The sequence below is a fragment of the Zonotrichia leucophrys genome, chromosome 14 (assembly GCF_028769735.1).
Source record: "Zonotrichia leucophrys gambelii isolate GWCS_2022_RI chromosome 14, RI_Zleu_2.0, whole genome shotgun sequence".
Taxonomy (NCBI): domain Eukaryota; kingdom Metazoa; phylum Chordata; class Aves; order Passeriformes; family Passerellidae; genus Zonotrichia; species Zonotrichia leucophrys.
The window spans coordinates 6314277-6337069 of record NC_088184.1 but is presented as its reverse complement, the minus strand read 5'-3'; the positions used below and the strand labels follow the sequence as shown (position 1 = coordinate 6337069).

The 22793-nt window shown below is 37.9% G+C and overlaps 1 protein-coding gene across 6 annotated transcripts in view; it reads right to left on the bottom strand.

Moving 5' to 3' along the window:
• Positions 1-22793, bottom strand: part of CLEC16A (C-type lectin domain containing 16A) — a 59774-nt gene that overhangs the window by 20473 nt on the left and 16508 nt on the right. For all 6 annotated transcript variants that reach the window (XM_064725657.1, XM_064725658.1, XM_064725661.1 and 3 more), the window contains exons 10-19: positions 18715-18943; positions 17160-17289; positions 13684-13784; positions 12825-12947; positions 11397-11506; positions 10889-10933; positions 9672-9722; positions 8824-8952; positions 4838-4958; positions 445-596 (exon numbers count right to left, since the gene is read on the bottom strand). In XM_064725657.1, the coding sequence (XP_064581727.1) occupies positions 445-596; positions 4838-4958; positions 8824-8952; positions 9672-9722; positions 10889-10933; positions 11397-11506; positions 12825-12947; positions 13684-13784; positions 17160-17289; positions 18715-18943 (1191 nt within the window). The remainder of the gene's footprint in view (positions 1-444; positions 597-4837; positions 4959-8823; positions 8953-9671; positions 9723-10888; positions 10934-11396; positions 11507-12824; positions 12948-13683; positions 13785-17159; positions 17290-18714; positions 18944-22793) is intronic.

Here is a 22793-nt window from a genome sequence, read left to right as displayed (position 1 = left end):
AGGAAATACAAACAGCAACAGTTAAGGCAATAAAGAGACAAATGAGAAAAAATTCCTTAGATAAGCACACATCATTTCAAAATTACAACCTGTCACCTCCACCTGTAGGAAAATCAGAACTCTAAGTAAGTTCATTAACTACTTGAGTAAAGTGCTTGGAACACAATCCTAACCAGATGTGACTTCAGTCTTCAAATGAGCATAGCCCATCAGATGTTAAGGAAGTTACCCCATCTGCAATTGTGTCTCTGGTTACCTACGTAAACTTCTTCAGAAATTCAGAATTGTTTTAAAAGGCAGGAAGCAGAAAAAAGACCAAAGAAACAAGGAAGCATGGTACAGAGCTTAAATATATAAGCTAATACTGGTATTACTATTTATCCAACATAAAATGTAGATTTTCAGCTCAGAAAAGCTGGCCACCCAAACTACAACTTCCCTTACCTGCAGAAGGCCTGCAAACTTAACTACTCCCCATCCAAGTCTGGCAACATCTGGTTCAACCAAACTCATCTGGTAAATATCCACAGCCAGGAATCTTTGAACTTGTCCCCCATCCTTTGTTACGACTGTACAAGCAATCAGATCACTGTTATCTAAAGGAAGGAAGGAAGGAAGGGAAAAGGTTACATAACACTGAAGTTGAGGATTCTGGGGTGTGGGTATTCTACATAACAGAAAATGTTAACATACAAAAATATAACAACCTTGATAACACATGGTTAAAGCTTCTGTTCGCATTTTTAATAGATATTTTAACTTTCCTATCATAGTTACATAGAAAGGGCAGGAGAGATTTTAACAACAGGGGTTCAGACATACAAGTTAAATATAAGATGGGTACTATATACACCTTGCTTTCTCTTACTATCTTCACTACCTTTCAGAAAAGAGCTCCTTTCATCTCAGGGGTAAAACTGCAACATCCTTATTTCTCTCACCACGTGAAGTCTCAAGAAAACTTGTAAACAACCACAGCCAGACCCAACACCACTGCAGGCCATGACTTCTACCTTGTTATAAACTTTGTCTCCTGACAGGAGCTACTTTTCTACAGGTCTGAAACCTATGCTGGCTCTTGGACACACTTCAATTTCAAGATTATTTGGACTCCCCAGGTAAATTGTAGCAGTGTTTTGACAATGTTTGATATTTCATTGACTTATATTGAACAAACAGACTCTTACTCCAGAAACCCCTCCAACAAACCCCAAAATACATTCTCCACCATTTCCTCACTGCCCTGTTCCAGTTCAAACCCGTTATTAATGAAAAGGGACTAAATCACCCTGTTCACACCAGCTGAAATCTACCAATCAGCCCTTAAACTGGCAGTGCCAACCCCTAGCAGAGCTCTGCTAACTCTAAGAGCTGCTTTTTCCTTTGCTTCATACTGATACTTTCATTCATATATTTGATGCACACAGGTCTTTTCCTCTCTCTCATCTAGTACAACTTACAGCAAGTAAAATATTGTGAAGGCTATACAAATCAGTAGAACTTATTTACTCATCCAGACATCTAAACAAGCATTTAACACCACTTTTCACACTAGAAACATCTGCAGGATAAACTACAAGTGGATGTGTACAGCTCTTCACAGTGGCAGGTCACATAACCATAGACAACAGCCATAAATTATGGTCAGGAGGTGGAAGAAATTCTTTTGTGCAGCTGATTACCCAGAGATGATGTGGAATTTACATCACCAAAGGTTTTCAGGCTTCAAAAATCAAACCAACTTCCTCTTCCCCACAAAAAAACCCCCACAATACAAGTGAGAGATCCTTTCCAGCTAACATTTCTGTGAATCTACTAATTACCCTTTACCAGCAGGATCCATTCAAAATTCATTGGGTGGTAGGAAAGAAAGGCATGAAATATAGAACCCTAACACAATTAAGAGGATAATTAATGCTAACCAGTGTGAAACTACTGTCAGCTTTTGAAATTTGAGAAAACAAGTTTAATCAATAAATGCAATACATACAGGACATGATTCAGTTAACATGAGAATTGATTGCATTAACCTTCTCACAGCCCTGGAAGATTCAAGAAATCCATAAAGGACTGGCAAATATTACTGTAAGAACCTGTGGAAGATTTATTCCTGTTTAGAGAAGGAGCTGAGACACCAGGCAGAACTGGCTATTTCTTATTTTGGTATGCTTCATTTCTTGCCTCTTTTATTCTTTAACCAAATTAATCCATCAACAGTTATTTCAGTTGACTTGAATTCCTGGAGCACTCCTGCTCTTCTCAAGACAAAGTGCTTGGATTGGGACTCCTTCAAACAGGAGGTGTCAGGCTGATGACTCTTTTGGGAGATTCTCAACTAACAGGCCACAGCACCAAATAGAGTTGTGGAGTTGTCAAATACTAGTTTTGACCAGTTTTTTGACCAGTATTTACAAAGTTTTTAGTGCAACAGTAAGCAGGTTAAAATACTTGCTATACAAATTCAACTGCCCAAGTACAAAAATGCACTTCAGGAACTCCAAGGGCAGAATGCTTTCCAGAACAGAGAGCTTTTACTTTAGACCTGACAACACCTTGAAGTACAGCATTACTGTAAAAGTCTTTAAAAGAAACAGAAAGGAAAGTTACTCATTTATTAGGCAACTGTTACAGGAATCCTTTGAGCCTATACAACTGAATATAGTTCATTTACATGACTGTTTCTAGTTCACAGCTGCTGAGGAGTCAAACTGTCATCCTTGATGACAAAAACAGAAGAGAAAGTGTGGTCAAACACATTTTCAGTGAACTGCTGTAAGAATACTTACAGCTCTGCTATGAAACAGCTCGAGATACCCAACCACATTCAGATGAAAATATCAAGCCCAGTAAACTTCAGTACTATTCAAATTTGGTCTGATTACAGTGAACCACAGGCTGAGTGGCTTCCTGGTGTGGCACTGCTGCAGAGAACTGGAGTGCCTCTCCTGAGATTAACAGCAATGGCTAATTTCTCCCCATGCAAAATGAAGCTTGTAACCAGTTTGGATGCTACACTTCCATTACTTGGATCCAAAATTTCTGTGAATTTTCTCCAAGAAAAACCCAAGTTTTGGGAAATACAGCCAAGGAAGGAGAGTTCATAGACCTCAGGTGCTTGCAATGCTGAAGATGTAAATTCAGGGAAAATAGTTGTCTGTGTTAATGAAAATATTTGCCTGAAAAGACTGTATTGTAAGAAATCTTCATGAATATAACAGCTACTCAATATGGTCTAAATGCACCTGATCTGCCTTGGGGCTTGATCTTTAATGATTTTATAATTTCCAGCCATCCCAATTCCAGAAATTATCTGCAGACATTAAAAGCTCTTACAGAAAACTTTCAGCCCTTTGTAAGCACAGCTGGCAGCCCGAGATAAGCATTAGGCTGGAGATAGTGAATGCAGCACCTCCCACTTCACAGGAAGAACTCTTCCCCACAGCAGGCAGCCCTCTGGGATGATATCCAGCTTTACTAAACAAGAAACCAACCAGTCATGGATCCACCTTGTTCCCATGAAGAACATTTAGTTCATGTTAGAGGAGGTGTCCCTGGTTATACATCTGCACCACATTCTGGGTTACTCTCCTTGCCACAAATATGACAAATTATCCTGGACACCTTTTTTAGCTGATCCTGCTTTGAGCAGGGGGGTTAGACTGGATGATCTACTGAAGTTCCTTACAACATCAATTATTCCATCATAAACTTTTCTGAAGTGTTTTTAAAAAAATGTTGACTGTGATGGCCTTTTAGAGCCTGCTCACTCTGCCAAATATGCAAAGAAACTTAACTATAATGTTACTTTTTTTCTGTTTCAGCAAAGAAAAAACAGCTTTAAATGTATCCTCATTTACCTCTTGGCCATGGCATTTAAAACATGAAACAGAATCCTGTTACCACCTGAAACCAAGCACTGAGGCCGTTAATTTGAGCTGCCAGTGACTTCACACAGTGAGCTGCTAAACAGACTGAAAACACCTCCAGCCTCACAGTTATCACAAAATATGGAATTGCTTCAAAACTACTGACAGCAGAAAAACACTGCAAAGTAACAGTTGCTCTAATTCTGATGACAGCATATCCAGCAGTATGGAATGAACCTTTTGTGGAATTACCTGACTCTCTGTTCAGACATTTATATATATTCATATATATTGGTGACAACCTTGTAACTACACCTAAAGGTTCACATTTAACATATGTGCATCAAAATATTAAAATTGCTTCTTTACAAGAAACTTGAATCTCCCTCATCAAACTCACATAAAACATGATCATTCAGGCAAAAGGAAAAAAAAGAGCTATTTTGATACAGGTTTGTGGGATTTTTCCAAATCAAAACAGTAGCTGAAACCATTACTGGATCATCTTAACCTCTACTCCCCTCTTAAAAGGACTTGTATACAAACAAGCATAAACACTGAAGGCATCTTAATGTTCCCAAGAATTTTAAAAGCCTTGTATTAATAGAGATTGAGGAAAATTTGTCAAATCAACAACACCTCCAAAGTGGTATTTAAAAAAGACACACAAATGTAATTTTTTGGGTCATGCTTTGCCCACTGCAGAGTCTCCTCCCAAGGTATGGCACCTATGCAATCCTGTGCATCCTGCGTGCTCTGTGTGATATTTTCCTTGATATCCTCCTGTCTCTCTTGTTTGGGCAGACTCCAACTGCAAAATACATTTTTATGCCACAACACACAGCGGAACCTCAACACCCTGCTACTTCAATTCAGGTAGTTTAAGTAAGAACAGCAGTAACAAGCAGTTTAGGAGAAAAGAGTCAGTAATTTTTGTATCAGACTATTTAGGAAATGGAGGGGCTACTTACTCAAATCCAGAACATCATCTGCCTTTATCAGATCTCCCTCCCTCGTGAGTGGTAACTGAGTTTCCAGCTCACCTTGCAAGTGCAGGGACAGTGAACGGAGCATAAAGAAAACTCTGATTGCCTTGAGAAATTAAAGAAAAGATTATCAGAATATTTTTACACCCAATACTACATATTTTAACAGAATCTTACAAACAAATACTGGCTTTTACAATTCCCAAGTTTGCTGTCCTGTAGTAAATATTTTTAATACATTTAAAATTGAAATTAAAATTGTAATACCTTTTACATTGGAAAAGTAGAATGTAATTTCCAACTTAGTTAAAAAAAAGACATGAAAGAAGCTGAAACCTGCCATTTATTTTCAGTGAAGTAGAAGCAGCAGAGCCTTTGTATCACTGGCACACTTAGACAGCCTGTGACTGACAGGGAAACAACTACAGGAGCTGTTTATGCAAAAACAATCCTGGAATATTTTTATTTAATCATTATTTAAGACTGACTGTATTTGCAATACTTCCATGCTATAGACACCTACACAACCAACCTTCAGAGACTCTCACATTTGGAACTTAGAACAGTAATAACTTTTCTGGCCAAGTCTAGCTAATATGTCTACAAGTTAAGACAGAAACAGAGGGGATTTCTGCATTTTAATTTGCTGTTCTCACTAAAGCTAGCCACATGTAACTTTCTCAGAGCACTTAATTTATATTCTCAGAAGGTCTTCATCAGGGCAAAGCATTCTGAAAGCTGTAACAGTCCCAAGAAACTTTCAACAGCTGCTCTGTGAAATGAATATACTAGTTTTGATTTACAAATTCATGACATATGGTATGCAAAGACCCAAAGTGTCAAAGAACAATCATTTTATTAGCCACATTTTGAAAGGCCCCATTTATAATCCTCTTTCCCTACAAGAACTGCATTTTCAGTACAGCAAATGAAAAATCATTTTTTATTACTTCCGGTGTTCTGCTTTTTAAGAGTTTCCTACACAGTAATTCTGTGGTGTACTGTAAATTAATGCTGCTTTACAGTAACAGCATTGAATTCATGAACAGCTGCAGTGCCCAGAATCTCCCAGATTGCAGGAAGTACTAGGAAAAACAAATCTAAAGTGCTTTAAGGGAAAACTCTTCACTCCTCTATTTTTAAAATCAACAGAACAGTGGCTCCTGTGAAGTAGAACTGTGAGGGTTTGAGCTCTCTGCTGGCAGTGCTTCCAGGAATCTCTGACACAACAGGGATGAAGAGAGGGAAGCCATGTATCAGGTTCTTCCATGAAATTACCCCAAAGCAATGGCTTTGGGCTGCAGCTGAAATTTAACAGGGTAATCTCATTATGTGGAGCAAAGGACACCAAGGGTATCTAACAAAAATATGATAATACTATTGAATTCATGAGAACACAGCCACTTTAGAATCTGAGATGATCACTCCCATTTAGGCAGACTGCACTCTCTGGATTTACTGAAATTATATAGGACTACTATAAAGCAGTTTTCCTACCAAGTGCTTCAAGAAGAATTCACAGTACTTGGTTTAATATTTGCCAAATTCAGTCAAGAAGAGGAAAATCTTGCCATTTTGGTAACCCAAAAGTTAAACCCAACAATGATTTTGTTTGGATTTTTTTTTTAATTTGGAGGGCAACCATTACTCAGCTTTCACTTATCTGCCCCCTCAAACCTCTTCCTCCTAGACTGCATTAATTTTTATCACATTTATTTCCTATAAAACGAATGACACTCATCTCCAAACATGCAATCACATTTAGTGCAGAATGAAGTACAGGAGTAGAAAATAAAATCAGAACTTTAGCCTTTGCAAAAAAAATAAAATGAGCAAGAACATCAGATGAAATGGAAACTGTGCTGTGCTTCCTACAATACTGACAGCCCACAGTTGGTTACAAAATCAATATACTGTGCCTAGTGTATTTTATCAGATCTCAATGAAACAACAGAAAAGTTCTGTGGACTAGAATTTTTTTGGCTGACTTTTAGTTTTTTGGTTAACTTGGAATAAATATGGATTTCTATCTACATTAAAGTATTAGGCAACTATGATCCTGATTTCCTCATCTATATACAAGTTCTATGTGCAAAGACACATCAATTTGCAGGGAAGCCTACCACTATCTTATTATATTCCCAAGAAAGTGTTCTTAGTAATTCAAAAACTTCTCACAAAGGGAGATTTTTGAGGGCTTCTCCTAAAGTTGATAAGAGAAGAGCTGCCACTTACAGGGACTTTCCATAGCAAGGAAGTAAGATCCTAACAGTTAAGAACTCAATATAATCAAAGTTCACTTGCTAGTGAAATAAAACTTGAGAACTTTTTTGAATCGTGTCAGAGCATGTTCAGAACCAAATCTTTTTGCATTTGAAACCATCCTTAGAACCTCAGCAGGTTGGGTGGCAGCAGCAATGTCACAAGGGATACCTGAGTCCAGCATTTTGCCATGGCAGGTCAGCCAGGGCAAGGCAGCACCACGGGAAATGAGGAGATACCAAACCCTGAATCATTCTGGGAATTCTTGCTCATGGTGGAGACCCTTTCATCCCAGAGGCTCAACAGGAATATTTGTATTGATGTTTTTATTTCCACCAACAGAAGTTAAGCTATTCCTTATTTAGCACATGAAAATCCTGGAACAGCCATTTCCCACTAATGTGCATTTCTAAGTATCTTTCTGTTGAATGCCTCAGAGAATTTCAGGAAGCATTTCTGCTTTCTAAGAAGAATACTTTTCAAAATAATTCACTGTCTTCTATCCAACAACTTGGTGTGATAACAAAAGCTGTGTGGCTTAGAAGCAATGAAAATGAACCCTTTCAGAAGATTGCTGGAAATATGTTACTGCACAAAATCATCATTTGGGAAGTGCTGTTCTCTATGTTTCCTTGCATTTATATAATTGTATTATCTAAGCATATTCTAGTACTCTTGAAGGAAAAAACCATCTCTTAGATTTACTGACACTGCAAGGCTTCTGGGACACAGCCAGATAAGGGCCAAGAACTGATTAACCAAGAATGAAAATGAGGATGTTGTCATTCAGGTCAGCATCACCTGTACAGATGGTGTCAGTCACAAAAATAGATACTTTGCTGGTTCTCTCTTCCTTCTCAAATCTCTATCACAAATTACCTTAGCAAGATGAACTCTCAAGTAAAATTAAATTTTTTGCCATGTCTAGAAATATGAATGATACAAAGCCAGTCTTCCATGGAGATTCTTACTACAGGAATATAACTGAGATTGCAGATCACAAAAGAAGCTGACAATATATTGAGTGTTATCAAAATGCCTTTGTGTCGCAGACATTTTTTCATAGAAATCCTTTCTTTCACATTTGTCCATCTTCTGGGAAGCAGAGCCCCAGAAGAAGAATGTAAACAATTATTATCAGCTGCTGTGAAATGTAGCAGGTGCCCCTGTGATTGGCTCATCTTCTTTGTGTACCATTAAAGGCCAATCACAGGAGCAGCTCAGGGACAGATTCCCTGCACACAGAATTTTGTTATTCATTCCTTCTATTCTATTCTTAGCTGAGCAGCTCTCTGCAACTTCTCTTTATTCTTTTTAGTCTAGTTATAATGTATTATATATCTTATATCAATAAATCAAGCCTTATGATCAAGAAACAAGATTCTCGTCCTTCTCTCACCACAGTGACCGTCTAAGGTCACTGTAATACCTTTGCATGTAGCTTTCTGTATGGTCTGAAAATTTAAACCCCAGTGCAAGAACACGTTGCATTGACTAGACACAAGAAATCAGAGAAAAAGCTTCTCCACTGGGGCAGGTAATTATTATATATACTCTACACAGATCTGTCTTCAGCAAGTTTTATGATTTTATGGATGAACCTTCCAATCAAGCAGTCTTCTAAGAAAAGTATTTGTACTCCTAGAATTTCTCAATGACTTTGGCATCACTTTGTCATAAGCAGATGGAAGGAAAACAGTCTTACTCACTCTTCGTGTTCTTTCTACATCTCCACAAGGCAACCTCTTCACAAAGTCAATCCCGGTCAGAGGAGTCCCCGTTGGGGGCAGCAAGATGGAGGCATCCATCATCAAGTATTCTACATTCATAGGTTTCATCTACAGAAATATTTCAGCACTGGTTAGTGTACAGAACAAAAACCATTTGTCTCTAGTTTCAAATATAACTCATTGTTGTGTATTTTAAAATTCTGAGAATTTTTAATACTGTCTTATTTAAGGGCCTTACATGCAATCTTTCAGTTAACTCCATGCAACCTCTCTCATTGTTCCCAGACACACTGCCGAAGTTCTCATACAAATAAAACACAGGAAAAACTCCAGAAAATTACAGAAAAGGTATTTGCAAATACTAAAAACCAAATTCTGCCAGGTTTGAGTTCAAGTTTTGACTTAAATTTCTTGATACTTCCATCACAAGGAAGTTTCTCATTACTTTTTCTCTCCAAACAGAACTTTCTCAGAAGAGAGAACATGCTGAGCTTCAGACAGGAATAGGAAGATTTTCATATTGTTTTGGGAAAAATAATAAATCCAGTGTCCCATTTAGGGACACTGAATGTAGGCTGAAGCAATTTTTTAATACTCAATTTTATAAGTAATGGAATTTTATCAAATAAAGAGCTGTGAAGTTTCACATAAATAATTTATGTAAGTACAGACACAACTTCTCAAGAGACAAAAACACCACTGACATTTTGTTATCCTACTCCCAGTAATAAGGACCCCAGTGTGCTCAGCAGCTATCACCACTTTTTCTTATCCCTGTGCTGTATCTGGGTTTGAGGATTTGCCAGGGCAGAAGAGATCTCACTTACTGTCATAGTCCTGTATTCATCTTCAAACATATCCAGAAAGATTTCTTCTCCCTTCCAAAAGAAAGAGCATGGACATACCATGAGCCTTCTGTCTGGGGCTCTGTCAGGTTTGCTCTGTGCAGTGTCTGTGAAGGGAGGCAGGGCTGCAGGGCCCTGCTGAGCCCTTCAGCAGCACCGCTCACACCTCTGGGAACACACACTGAGCAAAGGGAGAGATTGCTCTGCAGCCCCTGCAGGGCCGTGGGGGAGCAGGCACCAACCCTGCAGCAGGCAGATGTGCAGATGTGCCCTGCAGGAGCCCCAGGGCAGGGGAAGGCGTGAGGAACAACAGACAGGAGCTGTTCTGGACTGACATCAAATCCCTAATTCCCACTGCCCCTGCATCACTCACAGGAGGAGAAGGTTGAAGAGCCAGGAATGAAGCTGAGCCTGGGAAAAGGGAGAGCTGGGGGACAGCTTTAATTTGTCTTTGTTTCTCACTATCTAAATTTATTTTTCTTGGTAATAAACTAATTTCTGTGAAGTTGAGGCTGTTTTGCCCAAGACTGTAACTGGCAAGTGACCTCCCTGTTCTTTATCTTGACATGATATTCTATTCTCCCTCCATCCTGTTGAGGAAGGGCAGTGAGAGAGCAGCTGAGTGGACCTCTAGCAGGCAGCCAAGGTCAACCCACCACAAGTTACTTATTTTTTGCAAGCCACATTGAGCAAACATCCTTCAAGAGAATTCTAAGAAAAACAGGAAGATATTTCAGCCACTTGAAATCTGTCACGGATTTACTGCTCCTTATATAGAAGTTAATGCCTGGGGCTAAAAAATTTAATTTCTTTCATTGTTTACAACACATGTAAAAGTAAAAAGCTGCAAAGGTTTCCAATAAGGAAAAAAAAAATAGACAAAACTTTAGATGATCATTTCAGATATGACACAAACAAAAAGCAATGTCAAAATCAAACATATTCCACATTAGTGTCAATGATAAACTTGATCTCCAGTACAAACCCTGGGAGTATTCCAACAGCCCCTTGTGACATGGGTCAGGGTGGTATGGGAAGGATGGAAAGGAGAGGAATTCTCCAAGAAAACACTTCCTTCCCTATCACAAATTTGGAGTTCCCATCTTAAAAAAGGTGCTTCTTTGGACACTGTGTAAAGACTGGGCTGCAGACATTCCCCACAGGTAAAGGACTTCCTTCCCACAGCATTCTGCATTTACCTTATAGAAACGGCGAAGGAGATGAACACTTTCCTCCCTTGCACCCTAGCAAAGAGAAAATGTATTTCAGGGAATACACTTACTTATTAGTCACATTAAACAACCCACCCAAACACTCATACAGAACAGACTGTCTAATAATTCATGGCCTTAATCCTAGAATTTGATAGAGTACAGTTCTTGCACCTATGAAAATGCAGCTTGAGTTTATTATTTATTATTTCAAAAGCACTTTTCTTTACATTATTGAGATGGATAACATACAAGTTTCAGAGAGACAATGAAACACAAAACTGCTGGAGAAGTTACAAGTTAAAATAGCAGAGATGAGAACAGAGCATAGGTTATGATATTCACAGCACAGAGCTACCAATGCAAAGATGTTCTGGAAGCTCAAATTTCACATCAAGGCTGACTGCAACCAGAAATGAAACAAATTGATTCAACCATACTCCAAGACTAAGACACCAGTAATGCAGTGACTAGGAATTTGAAAGAAAATACTCACCTCCAGACAATCAAGGTGAACACTTTTTATGATCCTGCCATTTTTGGAGAACACAAGCTGCTTCAGCAATAGGCAGCCAAGTTCTAAAGTTGCCAAACGAATTTTTCCATCTGAGAAACGAAAATTTCAACATACAAAATAGTAGCAGTTTAGTTATAGCTCTTGTGATCATTCCATGTTCTTAAATTCCTGCAATTGTCAAACTTTGCTCCTTTGAGTGCTGGTGCTGCCTTACTATGCTGATGGCTATAAAGAAAAAACTGGAAGAGTATTTTAAAGTAGAAGAAAATGTAAAGCAGAGCCATTCAGTAAGAAGGGAAAGATTAATACTATTAAACAGTGAGCCCAACATTGGGTTTTGCTGCCTTTATCAATCTGCAGCACAGGTTGAATTACTCTAAAATTACACAAGGATCCCAGACATTTGGGATGGATGAAGTTACAAGGTGAAAGGAAGCTTTGTATACAGTACACTAATAAGGCACAGCTTTCCCTTGAAGGGAGAAAAGGAGATGTTCTACACAGCAGCAAGTTGAATAAAACAGACCCCATTTCCATCCTTGCCCAGCCCCTCCCTCCCCAGACATGCCTTTATTTAAATAAATACATATCCTCACTTGCACTCCTTCCTGCTGCTGCAGGTACAAACTCTTCATATATAAACATGTTTTTCATCTCTGACACATCAGCAGAAGTTAACATGCTGTAGAGCAGTTTTGCAAGTCAAACAAACAGATTTTTATTCTACAGACATTCAAAAATTTGATAGGGTGTCAGTTTCTGGGGAAATCCAACTCTACCCATGTACAGTTTTAAGGGGGCAAAGGCAAGGAGCAGAGGTGTGGCTTGAACAAAGATCATTTTCATGGAATAGGTCATGGAACACTGTAACCCTCATTTCACAAAAAAAAAGGGAAGAAAACCCCCAACATTTCAGTTCAGAACTGAAAATACAACCTGAAATAAAAAAAAAAGGGGAAAATTTGCTACCACCTAGAGCTGACAGATAAAGGACTGCTATAAGCAAAGCACACCATAGTTTTCAAGATTATTTCTCAACTGAAATTATTTCTACAAGCAAAGGTGAGACAGATCGTATTTTCAGGATGAAATCAATAAATATAAAACCCCTCAAAATCTCAATTTTTGTTTATTCAGAAGTGCACAAAGAATTTAGACAACAATATAATATATAATAATGTATAGTTCTGAGTATAAAAACAACTACTCAGCACAAATCCAGAATTTCTGATTCCTCACCAGCCAAGAAAAAGCCAATAGTTGTCTTTCACAAACCATATCTACATACTGCTCATCAAAGAGCAGCTGAACAATCACTTTCTCCTCAAAGACAAGAGGCTAAGTAGCTTCTTTCTATCTTCAAAAATTTCACCTTGGAAGGAAAAACAAACCCTGGAAAAGCAATACCTGGTTGTGCAGCATAATTCATTATCCTGATGAGCCCTTCTGCAAGGACATGATTATAGGAATTTCTCTCTTCAGCATTTTGAGCTGGAAGTTGAATTCTCTCCAACTTGACTGAGTCAAGTCCTTTCATGAGGGTGAAGGAAAAAATGCAAATTAGAAAACAGGAGTGTGCTCTGAGGTAAGAATTTAATAGACCACAGCAGTTTTCTCAGAAGAGAACAATTAGCAATAGGAAACTAAGCAAGATATTTTGACTTTGTATGACAAGGAAAAGGAGGAACAACAAAGACCAAACACATTGATGAATCCCTGAAAATTCTCAGCCTTAAATGGGGACTACTGAGTGTCAACACTCAAATCTCAATGTTGTTGGTGAAATGCAAATGATTTTGCTATTTCTGAAATTCTCAGATTATTTGTTTGCATCTAAATCAAATCAAAGTCAAGCCATACATCTGGAGAGCAAAATGGCTAAAGGGGAGAAGATCAAAGTCTGATTTTAAATTCTGCTTTGGTAGTTAAGTAATCTGTTAATATATGTTTAAACTAAATAGGAATTTTATTTTGTAGTAGTCCTATTTAGTATCCTCCCCAACACAAATAAAATTTTCACTGACTTGTTATATAAGGAAACTAATCCCATCTTTCTTTAATATATTCCTCTAAAATAGCAAAGTTCTTTCTCAGGAAAGGCTGGTTTGCTGGGAAACCTCTTAGAACAATAAACAATGATGGATTGTGGGGATCTTCCTGTCCCATTCTAAAGAACAGCAATAAACAACCCCATAAAGCAGAAGATGACTCTACTGAGGTTCTTCCAATGCTGGCCTTGCAGTTGACTCCACATAACTGCACTCACCTTTGTTGTGTGACATTGCATATAAAAGACAGAGCACAAAGAGGGCGTAGTAATCATCTTCAGGACAGTCCAGTGCATTGTAGACCATATCAAGGAAAGGCCTGTGGAAAGGAGGAATTTAGAAACAATTTTAAAAATCTATAGAAAAATGGGTAACCATCTTATTGTACACGCAGCTAATGGAAAAGGCAAATTCACAGTAATGCACATTTTCAGCCATTATAACAAAAGAGTTCTGTTACAGAGTTTCTGTTGCAGAGTACTCAGATTACAGCCATGCTTTGTATTTACATACTGACAATAATTCTGAGTTTTAACCAGATTCATTACATCATACTTTCCCAAGAACTGCTTGTTCAAACAGTTACTGGGTTGTTTGTAGCCTGTTTAGTAAGTACACAGAATCACTGCAGAGCTTGCTTTAAGTGCATACCTAAGTAAACTCAAGGAGCTGCTATCACTGTTGTATAAAACAGACTCCTTCAAAACTCATGTGCTAAACAGAATTGAAAAGCTCTTACTATTACAAGTAAGCATTTTTACCAGAAGTTTGGAGGAAGCCAGGTTTTCCTAAAACAAGAGTTTCACTGCCCAACAGTTATAGGAAAGAAATATTAACTAGGAGGGAATATCTGAAGAGAAAAAAAAGGTTTGGATTGTAGATAGGTTTTGTTTTCCTGAGTTTAAACACTTATGACCTATGACACATATAAAGTTACAAACAGTGCTAAATTCACCTTTTCTTTACCTGTACCTTGGAAAGAACAAAAGTCAGTGTAATCCAGAAGGCATTTGGACAGATCAGATGCTGCTGAGATTAGCCTGATATTAGCACAGGCCTGATGGCAAGGCAGCTTCACTTCTGGCCCTAGGATGGCTTGCATCCAGTCAGTAGTTCCAGTTCAGAGCACATTCAAAAATGAAATATTTTCACAGCTGGCCCAGCTAAACAAATGATGTGTCAGGGCAGTGTCACAGCCATCAGGAGATGACACTGTGTGTGGAAGCCCGAGTGGAAAGGGTTTATTCCTATCTGCTAAACTATACTTTAACAGTGAAAGGAAAAATATCCTTACATTATCTAAATTATTAAAAAAAAATATATTAAAAGAACAGTAAACAACCTAAACCCTAAACAACCTAAACCCTAAGCTGTAAAAGTACTATTTAATATAATTTCATTAAAGCCAAAGTTTTACCAGGTGGAAGCTGCTGAGGTATCAGTAGTTATTCCATTAACACCAATATTACACAGTATTAAATGACTTCTCTGATGCCTAATGCATTTTTCATTGTTTTCCCCCACATACTACTTAGATTAATGAAATTATGAAACTTGAAAAAAATCATTACAGAGCAGCAAGAGATGCCATTTTCATTCCAGATGTTTCTTCAAAGCATCTTATCGGCATTGTCTGTCTCAGCCACAATAACCTGAGGCTGAAACAGCTTCCAAGAATCCCCCTCACCAATGTTCCTCATTTAGATTAAATACACAACAGACCCAGAAAACTTCAGCCTAAGAAAACAGCAACAGAAGCCACAACAGAGCATGAGGATTTGACATGCTTTGGAAAAAAGCTTTGCTGTGCAGCATTACATAAAGTGAAGCTAATTTAAAACATGTCTTTAAGCTTAAACTTTCCAGTAGTGAGGCCTATCAAAATAAAATAACACCTAAAATACTTAAGCTTTTTCTTTTGTTTTTCACAGTAGGTAAAGGGCTAAGGGAAATGAAAAGCTTGACTTAGCTTTTACAGCTGCAGATTTTAAACTGCCAACTGTGCTGTTTTCCATTTATTTTTCAACAAGTATTGGACTGTTTTAAAAAGAACCAAAGGCTATATGGTAAGTATTTTCAAATGTATTTCTTAACTCTGTAAGCTTTGCTTCCTTTACTTCTTCTACTAAGGGCTTGACAGCAGCAGCAGATCAAATGCCATACAAGTGTTCCTCAGGTTATTTATTCTTGTGGAGCATGTCCACAACTGAAAACTGCCACCCACTGGGAACCACTGCCACCACAGCATCAATGACTATTGCAGGTGTGGAAGCTTCAGTTCCAGTATGGCACAGAGCTCCCTGCATTTTCCACTCCCACATGGTGCCTTATCCACAAGGCTCAGTGATTCCAACCAGTGTAGGACAGAAACTGCACATACTGAGGGCAAGTCTCTTGAGAAATTTAGCTGCTGCTTCAAATACTATGCTTGGCATAATAATACATCTTAAGCTACAGCAGCTAATCCACTGACATTTCAAAAAAAAAAAATCACATATAGAACAAAGGCCAGAATTGCCCTATACAAGGTATATCCTTATTTTAAAACTATTTTTAGCTCTGCACATACTTTGATGTTGCTTATTTTTAGAAAAGATGCAGAATTCTGCGAGACCACATCTGCAGATCAAGAGAGGCCTGACCTGCAGACATTTGCCAAATGCACGGGCAGCTCACTTGCATTCTGCTCTTTTCAAGACCTGAGCATCCCAGTCACTTTAGTATTCCATGCACTCACTGCCAATTTCTTTCTAAAAGCCATTTGGCACATATTTTAGTCAAATTATCAATAATATAGAACAGTGTGTTTTAAAGCCAGTTCAAGTCAAGGTTCAATTTCACTTTTACAATGAAATTAAATGTTATCTTTATTAATGAATGTAATCTAAACTACAAAGCTATAATGGAGACAAAATGAAATTCTGGGAATACCAGGCAGCATTTCCCAAGTTTAAAAATAAATTTAAAATCCTATCAAACATGCGCATTTCCCCAATGGACACATTTGCAATTACTTTTGTGTCAGGCACATTTGGTTTCTTAACATTCTATTAACAGGAATGCAAAATCCCCAGTGAGAAGGTGTCTTAGGGGTATTCATTACATCCAAGCTGAAATTTTGAAGTCAGGGCAATTTCTGCTCCCAGAAACACTTATAAACTGTATTTCCAGTAGAAGTTTCCAATAACCCTAAAACATAATAATGGGCCCTGGAAACAGTAAAAGGTTACAAGGGTTTGCCTATAACTACTGTTACTAAAATTCTGCCCAACTCATCTCTGAGCTGATGAATTTTCCTTGTTTTTTCCTTATAGGTGCATACAAAAATGGACAAATGCAACTATAAATATAATAAATAAAACTTCCATCTTAATTTAGAGGTTTAGAAAATTACAAAATGCAAAGATTTGTATTCTATTTTTGTCATGTTAATATTCTGTAATTTAACTTTACCAACTTAATGCATCCCAACTGCCTAAAGGAAAGCACAAACTAAAAAGGAACAGGATCATTTCCAAAACCAAGCAGTAGAGACTACACTCCACTTTTGTATTGATTCACTCACTTGTGATCCAGAAAAAAACCTGTAATTTTAACTTGAAGCAGATTTGAAACATCCCTTTAAGAAAAGCAAAAGATTTAAGGGGAGGATAGGTAAGGAAATTCAGCAACATCTTTTCCAGTTCCTTGATACCTGTTCCAGTTTGTCATGTCGCTCCCAGAAGCAGCTGCACTCTTCTCTTCATCTGTTGTATTCTGTTCTGTCACAGCAGAGATGGACAGCTCTGACAGCTTACACCTCTCCATAATTACCATCTCTATTTCTAAAAAAACCAAAACATACCACCAACATTTGCTATTTTCAACAAGATTATCACAAGCTCGTCTGTATTTTCTGTTTGGTATTAAAAGCATTTCAGGCATCTGTATGTAAGAGGTGTAGCTATTACTTCAGAAAGGTGAATGAGAGATGTGGGCAAATTTTCTTCCCAGTAAAGTCAAGAATCTGGCTTACATTTCTTTAAGGAATGTAACACTATAAAAAATGTACACATATATATAAAATATGTAAAGAAAATATACATATTATTTTGGCAAATAAGCCACAGTCAGCTCCCTTCCCACGCAAACCACAGGAAGAAAAGCCATAGAACCTCTTTCTGAAAAAAAAAAAAAAAGATTTGTGAAAAAGCTGGTGAGACTGGGGCAGACATGAAGTTTCTGAACCATGACACATGGGTGGACATGAAGTTTCACTGAGGGTGCCAACAGCCTCCACAACTGCAGCAAACAGGACACCTGGTCCCCAGTGCTTCTCACCTACCGAGCTCCAGCAGAACAAACAAATCTTGCCTTCCCTTAGGAAGCTGAACAAAGATTACAAATAAATGCACCAGTTCAAATAGATTATTTAATATTTTCTTCAAATTATGGAGGAAAATATACCATCAGTTATTTGGCATCATTTAAGGAAAGCCTTCTCAAAAAGACTGTTTACCTAAATCTAAACTCAGTCACGTTTGGACAGGACTGTCAAAGAATAACACCCTTTCTTTCAATTGCTTGCAGTCAATCCTGCCACATTTTTCTCATTTTATGTTTAATTCTCAATTTACATTTAATGTAAGTACTAGGACTTATTATCCTTCTAAATGTTAGTAACCATAAAATAAACAGTTATAATATGCTGTAAGACCACTTATCCTATAAAAGCAGTTCTTAAGTTTGGGCTACAACATAAATGCTGAAAAAGTCCAAGTTAAAAAAAAAAAATCTAAGAGTCAAAGATACTTTCAATTATGAACTATTTAATATCATCTTCCATCATGTACTGTCACTTCTAGCACACCAGTTAAATTTTATCATTGAAACACAGATAAAATACTGCTGATTATCTTGCAAAGGTGAGTGGCTACAGCTCTCCCATCCCACAAAAGGACAAGTTACAAAGCTGTTGAGCTTGCTTATCAAGCCATGCACACTGAGGTGCAAGGCATGCACTGTGATAAGGGCCAAGGCCTACAGGCAGATATGAACACACTTCCAGAGCTTTAATGAGATTAGAAGTACACGTTCTCACAGCTTGACTTAACATGAGAAAAAATCCAGCCAAAGCCTTAAACAAATGTCACAGTCCCGTGCTCACCTAGGGCAGCAAGAGAACAAATCATGGAACCAATCACAACCAGCTCCAGCAGTAAACAAAAGTACCTCAATTGGAAGCACCCTTTTCTTGCTGGAATACTCACCTTCATTTTCAGTGCTTGTCCTTACACCCTTTGAACTTGCTTCTGTACCTCTACTTTTATCAAGGTCATCTTGGTTATCTTCAGATCCTCTCTCCTCTTCATCTTCTTCACCAACATTTTTATAGTTGGGTCTTTTCTGCATCCTCTTCTTCCCTTTCTGTTTGTTAATTTCAAGAGACCTCTCAAGTGTTTCTGTGGGTTTTATGAAACATCTGATACTTGACTTTGCCTGTAAATTTGAAGAGTGTACACTGAGTTACAGCACAGAATTTTTAATTGTAATTATAAAGAAACTTCAGTTCATATAAAATGTAAATCAGCACACTATCCACAAATCTCAAACCCATTTTAAAATACAGAAAATTAATACCAAATCATCAGTAGCACAACTTTCCCCAGAGTAACTACCCCAAAGATCTATCATTAAAAAGTAGGCCTTCTTGAGACAGGACAATGCAGAACTACCTAGTTCATCAGCACAAGTTTTATATTGAAGGTGTGAGACATACTGCACATAAAATTCAGACACCTTTTGTAAAAAGGATAAAGGCAGCAAAATCCTACATGTATGTTGACAGCAGCTATTGATATAAATAACACCCCTTTTAAAGGTGCAAGGGCTTTTTTAAAGCAGCAAGGACAAAATCCAATGCTCTATGCTGTGAGATTTTTGGGTTGGTTGCAGTTTTGGAGTCGCATGCTTCCCTCAATATCAAATTAATTCCTGTATCAAGCAGGAAGAAATGACAGTCATTAACCTTTTTCGGGCCTCCAGATTGACTCATCAAGTCTGGAAAACACAACTGCATTTATTAGACTTAATTTACTTGTGTTTTACACAAAGTTATCACAGGATAAGATGGCAAACCAACACCTCATTTTCTTAAGTATTAATTAATTTCAGAACAAGTAAATAAATTTAGATAAATTTCTCCCAGAAGAAATGAAGTATTTCCAATAATGTGTCCTAACAACACAGAACAATGGATTCTTATAGAAAGTGACCAAGATGCTACAAGAAGCTCTGCAAATAAAAGGAGTAACAAATTTGGTTTTTAACAATCCTGCAGCTTGTTTCTGAGCTGTGCTGTTTGAGCTCTCCTCTGCCTGCCAGCTGATCACCAGAGTACAAAAAAAGCACTCATCAGCCAAACCTCACTGTTACTGAGAAGTGAAACACATGGTTTGGAGCTTTCTGCCAGGTTTGACCCAAACAGGACAGTTACAGAAACCCCATCAACTTCCAGAGCTCAAAACCTCAAACAGATGCAGCTCACACTGCCCAAAGGGTTAAAAACTTAAGGGCAGGCAAGAGAAAGAAGTAAGACTAGAGCAAATACCAAACTGATTACAGTCTTTGCCTTAGGTGACTCAGTACAATAAGCACTCAAGATGACTGCATCAAAGAAACTCTGGGGAAAAAGTTTGAAAAAATCCTTCCCTTCACTTAGTTGGGAACATCTAAACATAAGAGATTAGGAAAATATCAGGGAAAAAGCTGTCTACAAGTTAAAAGGCCAAAATGATTCTCTGAATCTGATATTTTGCAAATGCTTTATAGAAATATTGCGTAAGTGAATTTACACTTGGCACTGAAACAAACCACATAGTGGGAAGACTATTTTACAATACCAAAAAATCCCCATAAATACAAAATTCACTACACTTATATCCCCCGATATCCTCTTGGATGCATTTTTTGTGTGATCCAACTGCAACACAGGAAGGTTATAAAATGACCAGGCTACCTTTATTATGGCTTCTGGCCAGAAAAGTCATAAGAAAAGGGAAGAGCACCTTAAGTCCTATTGTTTAGGGGAAAAACAGAAAAGTAGCATGCAACTTGCAAAACACATTTTCCCCTTTCTGCATTCACTTCTTACTTCTGCATTGCTTCCTAGAATCTTGTAGCTACTTCTTTATGCAGAAAGCATGTACTTAATAACCTTGTATTTCTCATGTGCTCACGAGCAAAGTACCACAAGACACAGCAGACAGTGATGTGCTTGTAAACACTGAGCCATAGTTTGCTCCAAGAAGGAATGCTGTAGAAAAAATCCTACACAAATATTCTGTTCTGCTAAAGGCAACAAGGCTGTATCATTAAAACATTCTAATATTAGATTTAAAATTATTTTAGATAGCATTTGGTTTATAAGTTGATCATACAGGTTGAGGTACTGCTGGTTTATACCTTTAAAATGTCTTTTAACCACATTTTCAATAATGGTTTATCTTGTGCAATGTGTGATGGTAAAATAAGGCAATAGCAGTAACACCTTTTACGGGAAGGAGAAAGTAGGTTAAAGAAGAAACATGCACTAGGTAGAAGTGGCCCACATGTGAATGATGCAGGAAAACAGATCTCACAGGAAGTAAGGTAAACCTTAGTGTGATATCTGACAACTTTAAATACATTCTGCTGTCTATACATATTCAGCTCTCATTGTGACATAAGGGTATTTCTTCTGATGATGCCTAAAACCAGAAATACAGGGAAAAAATATGGAATGATGTGCAGAACTTGTTCAATGGAGCCTGGGCAATCACTACTGCCCAGTGATGTTCAGCAGATCTCCATGGGTAGGTTATTGCCAATTTGTAAGATATCACCAGTTACAACTGCTGGTCATTTTTTCCATAAACTGATTTATAGTAAACAGTATCACTTGTTCCTCTTGTGAGAACTACCACTGCTCTTTGCCCTAAATAACTCAGGGTATTTTGCATTTATACACAGCAACTGTGATGTTTCTCAGCTTTTATTTTTGTGAAGTGTTCTTTACTCAGTGTCCCAGCAAGAGGACTCTGTGTAATGAACTCAGTCCTTACTCCTTATCTCATTCCACTTTAATTTATCTTATTAGAAAGATGAACAGAGATATGAGGTTCTACATCTGGGTTTAGAAACTATGTGTTAGTTAGAAACTGGCAGTTACATTTCAACTTAAACATATCAAGACATCTCAGTTACAACAGATGAGCAGTGATAGGTACAGAGCGAGGGTTTAGAAATAGCTGCAGTTCACCACAATACACAGATTCCCCACAACAACAAGCTTAGGACAGTATCAGAACAGTTATCAAGATAAATTAGAACACAAAGGAAGTAGTAAATGATAAATTTGGGTCTGATTTAATAAAAAAAAAAATTCTACATTCAGACTAAAAATAAATTTTAAAAATTGCTCATCACTTCTATTTAACAATTCTAAACTAACTTCTGAAGTAACTTTCAGTATTCAATAGAAGTTGGCAATTTCTTTGCAACAGAAAATACCACAGCAATAACCCTGCAAGGATCCTGACGTGCCTTCATTTGCACAGCTGACCTGAGCCCCCTGCACGGAGCTCTATCAGCAGGGAAGCCAAGCAGCAGCTCCCACACAGAGCAGCCACAGAAACCATGGAGCTCCTCTGCTGGACACTGCACCCCACTCCTGCACATCCCCAACCCCCCCGTGGGCTTCTGGCAGTCTGGGCTTTGCCCTCCATCTTCTCACTAAACAATATGGTTGAAGTTACTACAAATGAAGGTTTCTCCCATGGAAGTTTTTCCCTTCACCCACTGCTCTGCACTCCCTGGAACACAGCTCCACCTCCAGCAGCTTCTCCAAGGCTCTATTCCAGAAGGCCAACACCCTTCCTGTTTAGTACCTGCTCAGGTACAACAGAACCCCCAGTTTACATGGTAAGAGGACACATCTTTAAGGCCAGTAAGGAGCAGCAACCTAAATAGTATTACAAAATTAGGAGATGAACAGCAGTCTATAGGAAACCCCTAATATTCCTGACATAAGTGCAAGCACACAAAGACATGCTATAGGTATTTTGTAACTCTGTACAGTAACCATGACAGGAAAAGAAAATCTCACTTCTGTAACAACTGGTACTCCACCCTCTTGCCACAAATTTCCTAGCAACAAAGCTTCTTCTGCACAAGTGACACACAACACTCAGTATGCACTTAGCAGAATGTCAGACATTTCCTAACATAAGTGATTGCTTTATCTTAAAGCAATCAGCCACTCTATCATTCTAACATAGTTTTTTTTGTAAAAAAGGTTAGATTCTAAATA